The 17,859-nt window shown below is 48.3% G+C and overlaps 2 protein-coding genes across 2 annotated transcripts in view; one reads left to right on the top strand and one right to left on the bottom strand.

Moving 5' to 3' along the window:
* CTC1 (CST telomere replication complex component 1) overlaps positions 1-1,056 on the top strand; it is a 17,198-nt gene extending 16,142 nt beyond the window's left edge. Inside the window, exon 24 of the mRNA XM_075107417.1 lies at positions 576-1,056. Within this exon, the coding sequence (XP_074963518.1) occupies positions 576-736 (161 nt within the window). The 3' untranslated portion in view covers positions 737-1,056. The remainder of the gene's footprint in view (positions 1-575) is intronic.
* Positions 1-15,098, bottom strand: part of VTCN1 (V-set domain containing T cell activation inhibitor 1) — a 24,452-nt gene extending 9,354 nt beyond the window's left edge. Inside the window, exons 1-5 of the mRNA XM_075107431.1 lie at positions 14,996-15,098; positions 9,483-9,547; positions 7,694-8,041; positions 4,565-4,843; positions 3,733-3,894 (exon numbers count right to left, since the gene is read on the bottom strand). Of these exons, the coding sequence (XP_074963532.1) occupies positions 3,773-3,894; positions 4,565-4,843; positions 7,694-8,041; positions 9,483-9,547; positions 14,996-15,027 (846 nt within the window). The 5' untranslated portion in view covers positions 15,028-15,098 and the 3' untranslated portion in view covers positions 3,733-3,772. The remainder of the gene's footprint in view (positions 1-3,732; positions 3,895-4,564; positions 4,844-7,693; positions 8,042-9,482; positions 9,548-14,995) is intronic.
* Between the last annotated feature and the right edge of the window lie 2,761 nt (positions 15,099-17,859).

Here is a 17,859-nt window from a genome sequence, read left to right on the forward strand (position 1 = left end):
ACAGCAGGCAGAGTTAAGACTAGGCCTGGAAATCCTCACCATGGCCACAGAATTTAAAGCACTAAAGAGTTTTGAATTCATGGGTGCTGATGTCTGAGCTCATGCTGCCACAACTGTGCAGTTGCTGCATTAAGGGGACATTCTTCTTAGCTGCTTGTGCTAGTTGTTAGCGCTTGAGTATGAGTCCAGGCGCTGCAGGGTTTGATTTGCTAAGCTTCCTAGAGGATGCTCTGCTGTGGAGATGTTATCTTTTGATTATCAGTAGCACTATCTTTAAGGCCAGGTTGCTGATAGGGAGAAAAGATATAAAGCCCAGTGCATCAGCTATGTGAGCTGCATATAGTTCACAGCATTTCACAATGTAAATGTCTGTTTCTTCCAAGTTGGAGGGATGCTGGCCAAATGCATTCATCTGCTTCCGTCCTGGTTTCATTAATCATGCTGTCCTTTGAGGTTTAGCAGAGGCCAAGCAGCTGCTGCAAGGCCTTCCCTCCCCCAGCAACATCTACAGCTGTGTGCTACAACAGAGCAGGAATCCTGTGCCGGTTGTTACAGTTTGTATCCTTTCCCTTCAGCTCCACTGCAGCTGAGAAATTTTCGGTGTGGTGAAGTGGAGTTCGTGTCACAAGTTGGACCTTGGCCGAGCCTGCTGTGCCTGAACGTGGAGGAAGTGGAACAAGAAGCCTTAAGCTATCTGAACAGACAGAGGATTAGGAGGACATCTAGTCACTGCTGAGTCAGAGCCACTGCTTAACATGCCTCCCAGCGGGAGGGGAATTATGGACACACCTACTGGGATGGGGAGCTTTTTTTAATCTCCTTTCCAGTGGAGCATGGGCCTGTGAGCACAGGGCGAAGGGTGCAGTCAAGAAGCTGCTGTGACTTGTGGAATTCCTGAATGGTCATTCTGGACCATTGCCACCATGATACTGGGCTACGTTTTGGAAGAGAGATGTTCAATACTTCTACTACATGACAGCAGTTGCTTTGGGCCTAGGGCACACAATGTGTGTCTTTTATGTAGTAGTATCTACTAAATAAAGCTATTAAAATACACTTTAAGTAACACTGTATCTATTTATATGGAGAATGAGGCAGAACGTAGATCCTTTCTTTGGGAGCCAGAGCCAGGCATTTTGGAGATCATTCACTGTCTTCATGTGAAACTGTACAGTTGCCACAAGGGATAGTCTTCTTAACCCAACTGAAATTATTAAAAAAATTTTTTAAAGTCTTTCCTTCTTCCAGGAAGAGAAGGGAAGTGAATAAGTTGCTGTTTGGAAACTAAATCACAGGACTGCATTGTTTTGCAGCTTAAACAGTGGCCTGGACGTTACATGGGGCTGGTAACAAGGGGAAGGCAGTGAGCTGTGACACAAAATCACAACATGCTACAGGCTTGTGCATCCCGATTACAAAGGGGATGACTGCAATGGCACGTGCCAGTATCCATGGTGGCACAGCAGACTAGCCAATACAACACGCAGGGATACAGGAGATCACTATTTGAAGAGATTCCTCTCCCATCTTCTTGCAGTGATGGCCAAGTGTTCTGTACTTGCTTTTGGCAAAATAACGTCCATATCCTTCATCTTGTGCTATAGGTCAGGAAATTTCACACACAATTACTTCCCCACCTTATTCTGTGTGCAGACAGCGTATTTAAACAGCTACTCTCCTTTGGGTTTTGTTTGTTCAGTGTTTCCCCCCGCCTTTCCCCTTTCACCCTTAGTTTGACCTTATATTAAACTTCAGGGGGTGGGTTCATTGAGCACATGTGAAGTATCTTCCCTCTCAAGGCCTGCTGGCCGCTTCTAAGACCAAACCATGAGTGGCACAAGACCTGACAGATGCCACCATTCAACGAAGTTCTGAGTCTCTGTCCTTAAGGAGGTTGCCAAAACAGCTTAAAAGCAAAGGCCTACACAAATTTTACTGTGACAGTCTCGTTTTCTGTAGGTACTTTCTGTGAAATGGTAATGATTTTGCTGAAACTTGCACCCCACCTTCCCCAAAGAAAACAAAACAAAACAAAAAACCTCTCAGCCTGAGGAAAACGTTGACTGTAAGTGATGTAGATTGAGAGATCAAAATCTGATTTAAAAGTGCAACTGAAAGTAGTCCTGTAATATGAATAGCTTGCTAACAGACAGTGTTACAGAAATAGATAGGAAGTGCCAGATAACAGACTTATTTAAAAACAAAAAAGGCAAATTCGTTTCTATAACTGAAACTATGTTTAATAACTGTTTCTACTTCTGAATTTGAACTTTCCAGTAGTATCTTACATCTCCCTCTTTTCCTCCTCCTTATGTATGTTATTCTGTCTGCTGCCACACTTACTACTCGCCTGTTCCTCCTTTATTTCACATTACAAATGCAATCATTGGTCCTCATATCGGCAGTTTGCCTTTGCCAGGTTGAAGACCTAACACTTATTCCAAGCTTGTTGGCTATTTTCTAATCCATCAGTGTTTTGCCATTCACAACATCTTTTTCAGAAGGGGAGTTTGAGTATAGTCTTCTGAGAAGACTTGTATAGATGAACTGCCTCTCTTATAACAGTTTTATTAGTACATTCAGAGAATCACAAGTCATGAGACAGACGAATCCAATCTGTTTGGGGGAAATTAAGATTTGCTTGCTTTTGGTACTGTGAGTTTGAAGGACCAGTTCTCAGATGTGTTGCAGGAAACCCTTTTCCTGTTTGTCTCTCAGCTTCTGCTCCTGATCAGCGTTCTGGTCAATGGGTTACTTAAGACAAGAGAATACATCTCATTCCTGTGATCAGAGATTTTCCTTTATTTATGCAACTCCCCTTATCACATTCCTCGTTCTCTTTCTGAACCCAAACAAAGTATCCTGTTGTTGGCATGGGTAGGAAATAATAGTACAAGAGGGAAATCAGCTGGCTTCATGTTCGTGCTACTACATGCTCTGAAACTCTGAAACGGGGAGGAGCTCTTAAAGCTCTCAGCCCAAGAGGGAGGAAAGCATGAAGCGTGTTCTACCATCAGGGTAGCTGTGTAACTGCTCTGCATGGAAATACAAGAGGTGTTCCTTTTAGCTGATTTTCTGTAGCTCTCCACTTCCTCACCAGTTAACCTCTAGAGCCTACCACCCAAAGCCAAAACTGATGAATACTGAAGGCAGTTGCCCTGTGCTTTGACTATCTACAGCCCTCCTTATTCCAGGTCTAGGTGGGACTGCTCAGGCTGGCAGCTCCCTCTTGTCCTCCTCAAGGTATCCCTACTAGGTACCACTTACTGAAGGAGCTGCACTGTGCAGTGGAGTTGTCTGAATAAAGTGGGTGCAAACAAGGCTTCTACTGCAGCAGGCCTCATGGGGAGGGAGAGGAGAAAGTCCACCTTGCCTTGCAGCCTTGAACTGTAGCCAAGGTTCAGCAGGCGTGCAGAGCAGCAAGCAAGACGTCTGTCTTTTGGGTCAGGGAGAAGGTTGAGGAGAGAAGGAAAAGACAATGAGGGGACGAGTAAGAGATGACAGTTAACGGTGTAAGAGAAGAATCTCTGAAGTTGCAGAAGGTGATGGGAGAAGCCAGCAGGGAGCCTGTGGGAGGGACAAGCCGTGCTTCCCACCTAAAGCTGGGGGTGGGGAAAGGATCAGAACAGGACAAAGACATGTCCTCCCATTTTGGAAGGCTCGAGACAGGTACCAAAACTCAGAAAGAGGGTCTATGCATATATGCTTATGGATTTCCCTTTCCAGGCTTACCTCCAGATCCAGCAGTGTTTCTGATGGTTTTGTAAAGGCTTTATAACAACAGCAGATACATGGGAAGCAGAAGAATCCAGTGAGAGGCTGGAAGGGGGGAGGTCACTGACTCTGCATTTAGGTTCACCAGCTGCAAGTTGGTCCCCCTCGTAATGCTGAAATCTGTAGCATAAGAATAGTGAGAGACTATCAGAATGGGGAATGCAGGAGGGAAGGCAAAACAAGTGTGTATAATTATTCCTCCCTATTCGTCTGAATATTGATAAAGGTAGACCCTGCCTTTTGTGCTGGAAACCCACTGCTATGAAGCCCTTGCTGTAGAAGAGCTATGACCTATCATGTAGAACAGGAAAACATATCCAGGCTTTTTGGAAAGTTTGCTTTCCTGTGGATAAGATGGCCTTTTAAATAAAGGAGGTGGGCTGGAGTCAGCTAAAGGGGCCTGCTGGTTTGGTACGCAAAAGGGATCTAAGCTGAACTGGAAAAAGAAAGAGTCAAAAGTTGGGGGTTTTGGTTGGTTGGTTTGGTTGTGGTTAACGTTCAAAGGAATACATTCTTTTGAAGTGTGTCCTTCCTTCTTTCTGCTCCCTGGCATTTCTGTCCCCATGCCAAGGGAGCAAGCGTTACCATGAAAAACATGTGAAATAGCAGGACCAAACACAGACCCTTTCCTTCATTCCAGGGACAGAGAGAGGTGCTTGGATTAGGCATGGATTTCAGTTCCGTCCTTGACTGACACATGTGCTGCAGAAGCCCCCCAGCACACGCAGGCACACCGTTTAAACTCTCTTCTCCCCTGCACCTGTGGTCTTTGGGTGGTGTTAAACTCTACCTGTCACTTCGATGTTGCCTGTAGCCTTGGCAATGTTGTTTTCAATCACGCAGGTGTAGGTGACATTAGCAGTAAAGTTGTGCAGAAAGGAAACCACTTTCAGAGTGATGTTTTCAGCGTTCAGCTCATAGCTGGTGTTGGCAACGAGAGGTAGGTACTCCCCAGTGTTGCTATAGGCTGTCCAGCGCACAGCGGGTCGAGGGAACCAGCGTGGTGCTTTGCACTGCAACATGTCCCCACTGCTGCTGTTCTCCACGTGGACCTTGGGGGTGCTGAAGGCTTTGGGAGGGAAAACAGGAAGAGAGTCAGAAAACAGTAAATGTCTAGGAACTGGGCGTGAAACACCCAACTGCATCTGCCAGTCAGTCCTATCTATTTCTAGAGTGCCTGCTGCTCTGCATCGCATGTAGCCTAACCAAATGCAGAGGCTCAGGCAGAGGTCCATATAGGTTGGGCTACAGGGGGATGGCTACAGGGGATCTACAGACTCCTAGGACAAGGCAGTGCCCTTTGACAGGGTCTGCTGAGGTCATGGCACAGCTTTAGTGTCTTTAAGTAATTCTGCTTAACAGTTCCGAGCTGGATCCGGGCTCATAAACTAAGTGTTTCCCAAGAGCTCCTGGACATCCAAGCTCCCAGAGGAGATTGGGTCCAGGAGCTGGTTGGCCTGAGACTGCCCATGTCTGCCAAACACCCAGTTTCCCTGGGCAGGGACTGCAGCCGGCACTGCTCTGCTCATCCTCTGCTGAAGGTGGGTGGCTGAAAGGAGGCACCTGCTGTTCTCAGCAGGGAGAGGTATGTCAAAAATGATTGCTCTTCTCAGGCTTTGGGGGAAGGGGAAGATGACTCACCCTCTCCACTGACTGAGAAGGGAGCCTGACCAGCACCTATGGCTTTGTAACATGACTCTGATGCTAAATGGGGCTGCAGTCAAGGGAAGCTCCATCTGCACCTGCTGAGGCTGAGGGCAGACTAAGGTGTGGCTTGATCTGCAGGACTTACACCAACATCTCTGGATTAAAAAAACATTTAAAGCCAATCACAAAATCAGCTGTGTTTTAAAGCCAAGGCCACTCAAATAAAACTTTATTAGTCTCTCTCTCCTAGAAAAACATACCTCTGTATATTCACTGTATTTCCCACATGCACATAGGTGAAGAGAAACAGCAGCTTTTTTAGGAGAGCAGAGTTCACCAATTTCAATGGAAATAAAACCGAATACAGCATTTCGCATGTTCTGTCTAATGACTTTTCTGTGTGGGGTACCTTAAATGTCAAATCAAGCAACACAAAAGCAGGCAGATTCACAAGGTTTCAAGGAGTGGTAAGAGACCATGTTCCCATGAGACTTAAGCATGCCTCAGACGTAAGCCAAAGCCCTCTGGCCCTGCTGTTACCTACTGTAGTCCCAAGCCCTTCTTCCATTCTTGCCATTGCAAGATAAGGGGCCTGTGAGCCCAGCAGGCTTTTTTTCACTGCCTGGGGAATTGCTTCACATAGCAACAGGGTAGAAAACACGCTTTCAGTAAGAAATGGGAGACTGTGTGTAACGACCCTGGCCAGCTGCTCCTGTGACACCAAGCGTCATATTGCCTTTCTGTCCCAAGACAGACTCCCCGTGAGTGACATGGAGAAGTGTCTGCATCTCCAAGACATCTGTTACAAGCACAGAAGCTGGTGCACACGTCCTGATCTTTTGGCTCTGCTGGGCCAAAGGAGGAGATTGAACCTGCAGAAAATCAGCCTGTCTCCTTCAAGATCTCTGCTGGTTGCTGCTGTCCTGCCATGACTGGCCTGAAGCACAGAGGAACCCCTCCATGCTGCCAGTACATCTGGCCTCAACACATAAGCAGTCACCCATCCTAAAACTGCATTTCCTTGGCTTGGAGATATCTGACAGTTTTTCCTCTTCCAATTTGAACTGCTGGGTAGCTACACTGGTTGCAGTGGTGAGGGAGAACGTGCAAAGACTGCAGTCTACAGGAGACCCTGAAGTGGTTCATTCATCAGTCTCCAACATGAGGTGACCCTTTGGGAGGTGACTCGTTACTGCAACCAAAGTCATCTCCCTGGAAGAGTGTGAAGACCTGGTGGTTTCCAGATCTCTCCTGGGGGACTGACTCTCCAATGTTTGGAGAGCCACGAAGGTTTGTCTTGTTTGTCTTGTTTTTTCTGGTTTTTTTTTTTTCCTTTCTAACAATTCTTTCGGCTACCTTAGAAACTTTCTGGAACTGGAAAGTGGAAGGCCATGGACCCACTCTAATGTGCCAACCCTCAAGTTCAAAGGATGTGCTGGGACCTCAGAGGTGTCAGCAAAAGCCAGCCAGAGAAACACTAAGACCACCTACTTGTGCAGGCGCACGTCATCCCCATTGTACAGTCGCTGTAACTCACCACAAGCTCATTAGAAAGACCCAGAGGTGACAGAAACGGGTGAAACACTGCTGAGTTCAGTAGGAGTGTATTGCTTTGTGCCATCACTAGTGGTGAACATGACGGACAAGCCGAGAGGGTTCAGAAGAATTAAGCACCCACAAGTGAAAATTTGCATGTTTTAAGGTAAACAATTTAGCAAATATGTAATACTTAAAATAACTATGACATAGGTGGTTTGTTGCTTTGATAGCCATTTTAAAAAACTGAATACCTTAGAAAGACAGAAAAACAGAAAAAATATATTAAATAGGCTATAATTTTTACTATGCAGCACTTCTCCTGGCTGGAGATATATCTTAATCTAGAGAGAAAAAGCTATCATTGTATCTTTAACAGGTATAAAGTCTGAATCTTCAAAAGTTCAATTAGCTACTCCCATTCTTACGGGGTCTTTGTAGCCAGTTAAGTATCTGGTAGACTACATGTGGTAAAGAGAAGAGAAAAACAACTGAGTACATTAAAATAATAATCTTTCCTGGAGTAAGGATGTGGAAAGAGTGGGCAAGGCCATAAACACCTCTGGAAAAGCCAAAAATACCCCAGACCTACTGCGAGGTGCAAGGCTCAATAGTGGCTGCTGGAGGAGCGGGTGCCGCTCATGCAGCCTCTACCATCAGCATAACCATGGGTAGGCACAACTGAACCACATTAGCCTGCATTTTGCAGCAGGATTTTCTTCCTCGTACCCCTCACCTCCTGTCCTGTACTGCAGCACTGCCACTCCGCTCCCTCTGGCTGTGGTGACAGAGCACTGGTAGGTGCCGGCATCGGAGAGCTGCACATCCCTCAGCTCCAGGGAAGCGTTGCCGCCAATCACCTGGTCTGCAAACAAAGCTGTGCGGCCCTGAAATGACGGATCTTGCTCTTGCAGGTGGTCCTTCCCTCCTTTAAACTCATGAACCAGCCTGCCTACTCCTGCCTTGGCCCACTGGATCACTATGCTGCCCATTCGGATGTCAGGCTCGAAAGTGCAGCCCAGGATGCTGCGCTGGCCAATGTTCCCTGGAGACGTCAGTGCTGTCACACTGATGGAGTGTTTTCCTGCAAGGAGAAAGCAAGGCGGCATGAGAAAGGCAAGGTGGTAAGGGCAGAGAAAGGCCGGACCACCCTGTGGCTGTCATGCACCAACCCTGAGGCTGAATAGGCACTGGCATATCGCAAGGATGCCAGTAGCAGCCAGCAGTGCTGCTAGCAGAGGTCAGCTCCCATGGCTTATATACCAAGATAAAGCTCAGGAGCATTTTAGCAGGCAGTCTGCTTCAAAAAGTAGCTCCTCTTATTTGTTTGAGAAGTCACACGGTGTTGTCTTGCGTACTTATATGTATAGGGATTTTTCTCTTTGCAGCTGCCAGAAGAACATGATTTTTATATCTTTTCTTAGTTGGGACCTCCCTTTATGCAAAAGCAATGTGGTTGCAAGGCATAATGCTGGCAGAAAAATAAAAGGCTGCTCTTTCACCCTTGCTGGAATCCAAACTGTTTTCTTTTGTTTAAAAAAATCAGCATTTCCCTTTCCTGGGGACACAGATTGCTTCTCAAGTCAAATCCTAACCAGCAAGCTTGAGAATTAGCTTATTCCCAGAGCTGGGTCCTCTTTCCCATGTAGCCCTTTCCTAAGTGCCCTAAGAATGCTGCATTTTGGCCAACACCAAAGCAACATATTTTTGTCATCTCTGAGGGAGCAAGGGACTGTGCCCCATTCTGGCAAGTGCTGTCCTACTTTGCAATAAATACCATCGTCTCCCCCCATCCGGGAGAAGGGGCACAGTACGTGCAGGACTTCCTGTATGTGTAGGTTTAGGGCTCCAAGCCTGAGGAAACTTCAGCTTACACAGTGCTACACCTCCATCAGCACAGGCTGTGCTACACTTATTGACCCCTTGCCTGAGCTGGTTTCCTACAGAGCAACAGATGGAGTTGAACATTTCAGTCGCTACACACCAGATAACTAAATAAACTAAACAGAAAAGGGCTTAATTTCTGCTGTGAAACCATAGGTCAGGCATTTGCTTCCCGAGGCAAAACAGAGCTGCCCTGCAGTGCTGGGGCTCACATGTGCCCAGCCGCTGCTGCGGCCTGAGGCTGGCCCACTGACAAGTTTTTGCAGAAATTAAGAGCCGACACAGATTTCTTCACTCAGCTCTGAGTGCCAAGTGCTGATGTCTTCTAACCCACCCCGTGCACATGTCTCTGTGTGTGTGTAAATCTCTGTATTATTTAAAATATACAAGAGCTCACAGTCTCTAAAGAGAGCACAGCTCCTTGTGATTTAATGCCATGGAGTCATAGCTTGTTGAGAAAGGCCAGAACTGAAGTCACCTGTGCAGTCTTAATTCCTCTGTCTGGTACATAAGCTTTATAAAGTGAGTCTTCATTAAAGGGTCATAGGTGGCACTTCCACACAAGATCGCACCTCAGCCCACGCACAGGATGGAGACACAGAGGTAGTGACAGGGCAGAAGAAATCTGAGCAGTCACATACCTGAGACACCAAACCCGATGATCAGGGCAATCACCACAGCCAGGATGATAATGACCATAGTCATGCTATTTGGGGAAAAAAGGAAGGACAACATTACTACGCAGCCCACCTCCTTTCACACCCTATGCCTATGGTGCATATCTGTAGAGCCACCAGCAGGAAGGAGGTTGAGGTGGATAAGCTGCAGACCTAGAACAAGGTGGACCAGTGAAACCATATGACCACTGTAGTGATGAACTACCACAAGTGAGCACTTGTCATCATGTTATCCCAAAAAGCGGGTTCGTTCGCCCGGTGTGCAAAATGCCAAAATACACCAACGGAGGTATTGTATTTAATTCATTTTTGTGCAAAGATTGGTGCTAGGTGGTAACCCACAAAGCTAGCACCCCCCACCAAGAAACTGTATAAATATACAGATAAATATGTCAATCACAGCTAATATTCACACGCCTCAGCTAATAATTGGTTAATTTCTTTCTGTCTTCAATGTAACAGTACGGCTCACTTTAATTTACCCCACATGCTCATAGATTAAAGGACTTACTAAAGGGGGTGGTTCCTGGCCTATGGGCCTGATTTTCAGTATTATCACAAGGATAGTTCCCCTACTGGGCACTTTGTTTTAGTTCTTATCTGTATTCCAATTAGTTGTTCTCCTTGACTACACACTTTATCACCCTGTTCTCAGTGGCTTCTGAGATGGGATGTTTGCTTTAATCCACCTCTCAGCTCTCCTCAAGGATATAGTAATGAAACAGGTTCTTCCCTATCTCTCTCAGTTTCTGCCTCTGGCCCTCAACTTCTGTTTTGCCAGGCTCACATAGTTCATTGTTATGTCTTTAGCAGACAGTTCCAAAAATTCCATTTTCTTAGAGATATCAGAGTTGGGGACCATGTGGTGGGAGGAGACCCAGGTGTTGCCTTTGGAAGGAGGCAGCAGGTCCCAGTGAAGGATGCGCCTCTCTGCATCCCCTGGTGCATAAGCAAGCTGGGCAGTCCCTGCTGGCACTTGTGAGGGACCAGTTGCCCAGGGAGGTGAGCAGGCCACTGAGACAGGCCCCTGACCCCAGAGACACCTGGTACAAGCCAGGCAGTGGGCAGGAGGGGGCTGGAAACAGGGCCAGGTCCGTGAGCTGGATGGTTTGGGGATGCCCTGTTCACAGATGGATAAGTGGCTGTTGAATGAGAAGCTGAGGAGAAGACCACTTGCCAAGGCACACAGGCAGAGCAGTCCCAGCAGAGGAGGTGACAGGCAGCATGGTGTGGAGCAGCACAGCTTGAGCCTTGCTGAGCACAACCCAATGCAAGTTCCCACCACAGCCAGTGTAGCTGTCATACATTGTCACATGGACTGGGGGTTGTGGCAGCAACCTCAGCTCCCCACTGGAGGAAGCCCTGAAGCAGCTCCCCACAAAAACCCACAGGTACATCCCAGGTTAAGCAGCTCATGCACTCATGCCTGACAGTCTCACAGGCTTGCTGGCTCAGCCCTGCTCAAGACTGCCGGAGGAGAAGACCAGAGAGCCACAGGATGTCTTCACAGGGGACTTTCCCCCTTCCCCAAGCCTGGCAGGGTGCCGGAGGGAGCTGTGCTGCAGAAGGCACAGGTACCAGCCACAGCCACTGCCACCTGCATACAGAGCTGCCAGCCCAGGGTCTGTTTTGCCCTGTTGTAGCAGAAACTTCCAAGCTGCCTCTTCCCCTCTCATCCCCCGGCAGCACCAGGCTGCAAGATGTCACAGCCCTCCTGCCCACACAGAAATAGTTTGTCTGCTTCAGCTGTGTTCACTGGCTTGCGGTATGCTCTTTCCCAACACATCAGGCAGCCTCCTGCACAAAAGCCTGCCGGTGTCTGTAAAACCACACCACACCTCCTGCTGTTAATGTGTGCCTGTTTCAGTTACTTGCACAATCGTGCCTCAGTCACCACAGATGCCAGGATTACAGGGCTGATACAGAGCTCTAGGGAGTTGCACCATGTGAACAAGCCCCTCCTGCAGGGAGCAGCAGGGATGGGAGAAAGGGAAGATGGGTTGAAAGAGGGGGTAGAGAGGAGGAGAGATGTTGCAGAAGGTTTGCTTGTCATCCCACCATCTTCCTTCTATCCTCATCCCCAAAGTCAGCAGAAAGTTGTCTGAGGGAGCCCTGCCTGCACATGCCAGCGTGCTCAGGTGAAGGGATCAGAACTGTGTATTTCATCATGAGTGTGCTGTAAGTCCATATAAAGGTTCATACAACTCCGTATATACACTCACATCTGTACCAGCCCTCCCTGCCTAGACGTCCTTAGAGCTGGGAGGTGTCACACATTTGGCTTCCCCTCTATTCTCACCAGCTTTCACTCATGACCAGGGTGGGCAGCAGTCCTCTGCCTGCCCCCTCCTGGTACGCCACAACTATGGCCAAGCTGACCACATTGGGCAGGAAAGCAGCAGATATCCTCTAGCCCTGGGCACTGAGCAGCCAGGGACCCACCACCAACCACTGCCTCCCCAGGGGGCCTGTGAAACGGGGACTTCGTTTGTTGGCTCATGGAGATCCTGCAGCGTGACAGCTCCCAGCAGAAATTTGTCATGTCCCATGGGCCTCAATCCCAAGTCACTCAGGGTCTCAGCCAGGCTCACTGTGGGACAAACCTGTGCTTTCCTATTCCAGGGCAGATACCAAGCCTCTTGCATATGCTGAATAATATCTACCTCCTTGAGGAGCTCCACCAACTTCTATGGAGCTGATCCCAGAGTGAGATAGTTGCTATAAACTCAGCCAAAGTTGCCATGATCAGCCTCAGCTCTCACACCTGGGAAACTGTGGGCTTAGACCCACAGCACATATATCTGGAGCAAGTGGCAGCCACGCTGCCTCACATCAGCTGTGACTCACCCTCACGCCTCTAGATTAAAATCCTTCCCGAGAGTGGGCAGGGGAGAAATTGCTGGGAGCCAAGGGATGCTGCCTGCAGGTTAGAGAGGATTTCATTGATAAATGCTGGAGGGGGTATGGCAGGGGACAAGCAGCCAGGATGGCTGCCTGTGCAGTCTCTGAATGCTTCAGGTGCCACCATACTTGTCCCTGGTCCTCAAAAGGACCCCCTGGCCTGAACACCACCTCTACTCTAGCACTGTGCCAGGCAAAACCGTCCTCAGCTCGCTCACAGACAAACACAAACGAACACTAACAGGCCAGCACCAACACTTTTGTCCCTCGCTGGCGCCACCTGCCCCTGTAGCTGCAAAGCCTTGCTTCCTTTGCATCCAGAGAGGTGCTTCCCACCCCTGGTTCAAGGCAGCAGCGGAGCTGACAGAAAAAGCCGCTTCTTTGTTACGGGGGGACGGCAATTTTGTGTACATGGATGTCACTGCCCACTCCAACACCCCTGGCCAAGGGGAAATCAGGCCCTTTGGAGTTTCCTCCACAGAAACTGTGAGATCCAAGAAGCACAAGGGCCTTAAAAATATTTGCCTGCGAGCCCCCAGTGCATATTGAGTCACTCACTCTGGAGCACAGGGTGAACAAACAAGAGGAAGCTGGTGACCCAGCCACATGCTGACGGGAGCTGTGTTTCGCAACAGTCTGGTCCAGCAGTTCAACTGAAAAGCAATTTTTTTGTGCATCAGCACCCCACATACTTTTAGCATTTTAGGGGCATGGAAACTGGCTGATGCAGATGGCTGTGGCTGCACAAGTCAGAGCCCTGATGCTGCCCTTGCTTCCTGGTGGCACTTTGGCAGTCTGTTGGATGCCACTCCACACATCCCACCCCCTTTTCCCCAGTCCCATTCCTGAGCAGCTAAACGGGATTTTGCCTGCAGCTCTGGGCAGCCTGAATGCCGCTGAGCACAGGGACACAGAGAGGCTCGCAGCCCCACCATGACAGGAAGCAGAGGCTTAATCCTCCTGTTCTCTAGTTTGGTGCAGAGTAAGCTTTCCCTTGGGAATGGTGCAAGGTGCAAGGATCAAAAAACCTGGAAGATTAAGATATTGAAGATCCCCTGCCTTCCTCCTAATATGAAAGCTTACTGTGGAAAAGAAATAGCATGGCAGGGATAACCCAGTAAGTGGTTAATGATTGCAGAGCTTAACTTTACTCAGCCCTTAAGTTTTAATTTTTGAGTTGTTTTGTTTTCAGTTTTCCTGAAATCGATAGAAACCTCCCACTGCTCCTGTGAAGCTTCCTGGAAAATTCCCTCCTCTCTTTGGGTTATTTCTGCATTTCAAGATTAGCCTGAAGAGGCCAATGGCCTTGAAGAAGCCTGCTGCTTCCAGTAGCCTGTTGCTGTCTGGCTGTGCACAGCTGCCCGGCAGAGACGCTGGCAGAGCTGGAGAATGGTTCTTAGAGCAGCAAGGGGTTGGCGTTCATTTTTTACACACACCAGTTATTTCATTTCCCTGACAAAAGCCAGCTGGGCTGCCTCTTGAGAATAACAGAGCCGGTTATTACATGTATTCCAGATGCATGAGGTATACAATGCTCAGTGGATATTTACACCGTGTTATATAGTGTCTACTAGTGATCTCACTTGCATCAGTGAACAGGTGAAGATATTACTATTTAGTTCTTCCTTGAAGCTCCATGTCAGAAAGCTGGAGCACGGCTCATGCGCGAGAGGTCCCTTCTGTTCACATGTGGACTGTCCTCCCTGCTGCTGTTCAGCTTAGGTGGGGCGGATACTTGTAACAGCTGAAACCTTTTTGACAGAATATATGCAAGCAGGGTTGTCTCACACACCTCACTGGAGCCTTTGCCTCTATCCAGCCTGGAAAAGCCCGCACCTGGAATGAAGAGACACGGCTTGTTTGTGGCTCTGTTCAAGCAGTCAGGTTTAGATGCAAGCCTGGTCCATGTTCATTGGAGGCTGAAGCAAGTTTGCTAACTAATTTAGCCATCTGGTGGGGTTATTTTCAACTAATCAGGGGACAAGAATACGAGGTAGGTATTTTTATGGCCTTCCCCACGATACTTCTCTTTCTGACTGTAGTTCACCAGGACTTGGTCGATAGCTCCAAAGGAAACAGGGTCATTAAACCAAGAGGCAGAAAATAGTTTGCATGTCTTCCCATCTCTTACTCCTGACTCACACAGCAAGGAAACTTGCTGTAGGACAGCTTTTGCCTTTCTGCCCACAGCACATCGATGTGATGGAGTTGTAAGTGGGTGTCTGAGAGCCAGCAGAAGGAACATGGAGCCTTCCTCAAGCCATTGACACCCCGACCTACAAGAGCATTCAAACCTGAGGTAGCATATTCCAGCCACGCAGTTTCTAGGACACACATCTCCATCCTGGCCTCAGTTGATCACCTGCACATGGCTGGCTGACAGCTACATGTCCTTACAGTCTGTATAAAAGAAGCTGTACTTGTATTTAAGTAGCCTGGATGAGTGCAGTATAGAGTTGAGCTGCAAAGAACTGCTGCCTTGAAAGTTCCTGGCAGCAGGGTGATACAGCCAAGGCCTCTGGAAAATTTAATTCCCTCCCTCCTCTCTCCCAAAGCAGGTGCAGTTAATACCATACCTCCAGAAAATGACCTGGCCTTGGGATGCCATGGTCACGGCACCTACGAAGACAAGCCAAACACCAAGTGCCTAAAGGTCCATCCCACGCCGTTCAGCACAGCCCCTGTTCTTCGTATGATATATTTACCCAGGCTGTCCTGCTTAAATAACTGAACCCAGCTAAGGAGTGGTGAGCCCAAGCAGTGAACTCTGAGGAATGAGGAAGCAGAGAACATCTCAGCTTCCCCCTCCAGGCCAGTCAAAAGTAGGGAGGCCTGGTTAGTCACTGGAGCAACAGGAGAGATCTCCTACACCATCCATTAAAGAAACATGTCTGATTTAAAACAAAAAATAACACACCTCCTGGTTTGGTAGCCAGCTAATCCTGGGGTCAGAGCACAGCAGTCTCCCATGTAGATCCACAGCTCACTCATCACTGGTGGGTTGTGTTGTACCCAGGACTAGCTCAGGTCTGCTTGCTAAAATCTCCAATCATGCTGTTGGTACTGGGCAGAGAGGTCCCAACTGTGGGTCCCCCGCCTGGCCCCATTTGCAATATGCATCTTCCCCTGCCTCTGTGCTGTGCTCATCCAGGTTCAGCAGTGCCATCAGAGCCACACAGGTTCAGCAGTGGTCTCTCTTCTGACTGCTGTTTTCTACTGCTGAACTCCTCCAGACTAAACTACTTCTCCCCAAGGTGAGCTCCTGCTGCTCTCCTATCTGCCATTATAGCAGATATCAGAGCATGTAAAGGAAAGAAACTGGCACAGACCCTGCAAGCCTTTCCCTCTGTGCTTGGTCTAACTCGAGGCTGGGGGCAGGATGAGTAGCTTTTGGGCATAATAGGTTGAGAAGGGCAGAGAGATCGCAGAAGAACAGAAAAGGGAAGGGAGCTTACACCACTGTTTTCAGTTTCCTGAAGGGAAACCTGTGATTCCTGTCATCTGCATCTGGACTGTGTTCCAGGGAGGATGGGGAAAGGGGAATTTTTGACAGTCCATAGCCATCTCCAGCAAGTTTGGATGGTTAGTGGGAGTGAACAGCTTTCCCACGCAGAGTTGAGGATGCCCAGAGGAACTGGGAACGGTCCAGCACCTAACAAAAAACAGACTACTTTCTCTGCAACAACCAGAGGCTGAAATCAAGGCCAATTAATACTGGCCAGTGATGACCAAGCCAGCTGAAAAGGCTGAGAGGGTTCCAGAGGGCTTACGATGCCTTGAGGGGCACAGCAGCCTTCTAACTGTGCATGTGTGAGATTTCAGAATGTGCACTTTGTCTTCTGGACCACAGTTTGACTCCAAAAGAGCTTGTTCACCTCTACAAGGGATGAACAAGCCAGATGTGGTGCACAACACATAACAGAATTTTCTAGACAGCAGAGAGGGGGCTGGAAGGGACTGTGGCTCTTGTATGGGCATCCAAGTCAGCAAACTCTATTCCAAGGCATTTAGCACCCAGGACTAACCACCTTCAGACTCCTCATGCCAGGATGAATTTACATGTCACATCTTGCGTTGAACCTCCTCCCATGTCCCACCACCTTGCACTGATGACAGTGCAGACCTGAACCTTCACTAAGCCTAGTCACCTGTTAGGAAACATAGTAAAATCAAAACCCAAATGGTTTCCTGCTGGGTTAGGGTGCTAAATCGCCTCCCCATGTGGTCAGAGGACAGTCACACCTAGTGATACTAGGCAGGACTGCATCGCCTGCAGCAAGGACAGAGGAGCCAGGGTGGGACCTTTTCCTTTCAAGAGTGACTAGCCATTGGGTTTACTCAGCCATTCGTGTGCTACTTCAGTGTGAGTGCTTGACTGCGAAGCTAATCTCTCTCCAGGTAAAGGAACTACCTGAACTCTCTGTGCAAGGTCTCTGGCAGCGGTATGAACAGGACCTACTTCTAATGCTCCAATCTTGGCAGTTACAGAAAGCATATCCTTCACCCAGAGGTCTCTGAATGAAACTGAGGGTGGAAATCTTTCACCTGAGAATCAGTGTTGCTCTTTAGTTGTTGCAATAGTTTAAACTTACAAAGCAGACTTAACATGGTTTTTACTTCCCTTCTGTTTAGCATGGAATAGCCCTTTTTAATATAAAAAAAAAAGAACTCTGATTGATTGTATTTTTGGAGCTGTGAGCAACCTGATCTTGTTGAAGATGTCCTGCTCACTGCAGGGGGGTTGGACTAGATGACCTCTAAAGGTCCCTTCCAACCCAAACCATTCTATGATTCTATTTTGTGGTGTTCTACTGCTTATAAACTTCTAATTTAGCAGAGTGTTACTAGAATCACAGAATCACAGAATGGTAGGGGTTGGAAGGGACCTCTGGAGATCATCTTGTCCGAGCCCCCTGCTTGAGCAGGGACACAGGAATGTGTCCAGGCTGGTTTTGAATGTCTCCAGGGAAGGAGACTCCACAGTCTCTCTGGGCAGCCTGTTCCACTGCTCTGTCACCCTCACAGGAAAGAAGTTTTTCCTCATGTGTAGGTGGAACTTCCGGTGTTCTGGCTTATGCACATTGCCCCTTGTCGTGTCATTGGGCAACACTGAAAAGAGCCCAGTCCCATCCTTGATACCCACCCTTCAGATACTTATAAGTATTGATAAGATCCCCCCTCGGTCTTCTCTTCTCCAGGATGAACAAACCCAGGTCTTTCAGCCTTTCCTCATAAGGGAGATGCTCCAGTCCCCTGGTCATCTTGGTAGCTCCCCACTGGACTTGCTCGAGCAGTTCCCTGTCATTCTTAATCTGGGGGGCTCAGAACTGGACAGAGTACTCCAGATGTGGCCTCACTAGGGTGGAGCAGAGGGGGAGAATAACCTCTCTCGATCTACTGGCCACACTCCTTTTAATGCACCCCAGGATACTGTTGGCCT

This window comes from Phalacrocorax aristotelis, chromosome 1, assembly GCF_949628215.1.
Source record: "Phalacrocorax aristotelis chromosome 1, bGulAri2.1, whole genome shotgun sequence".
Lineage (NCBI taxonomy): Eukaryota > Metazoa > Chordata > Aves > Suliformes > Phalacrocoracidae > Phalacrocorax > Phalacrocorax aristotelis.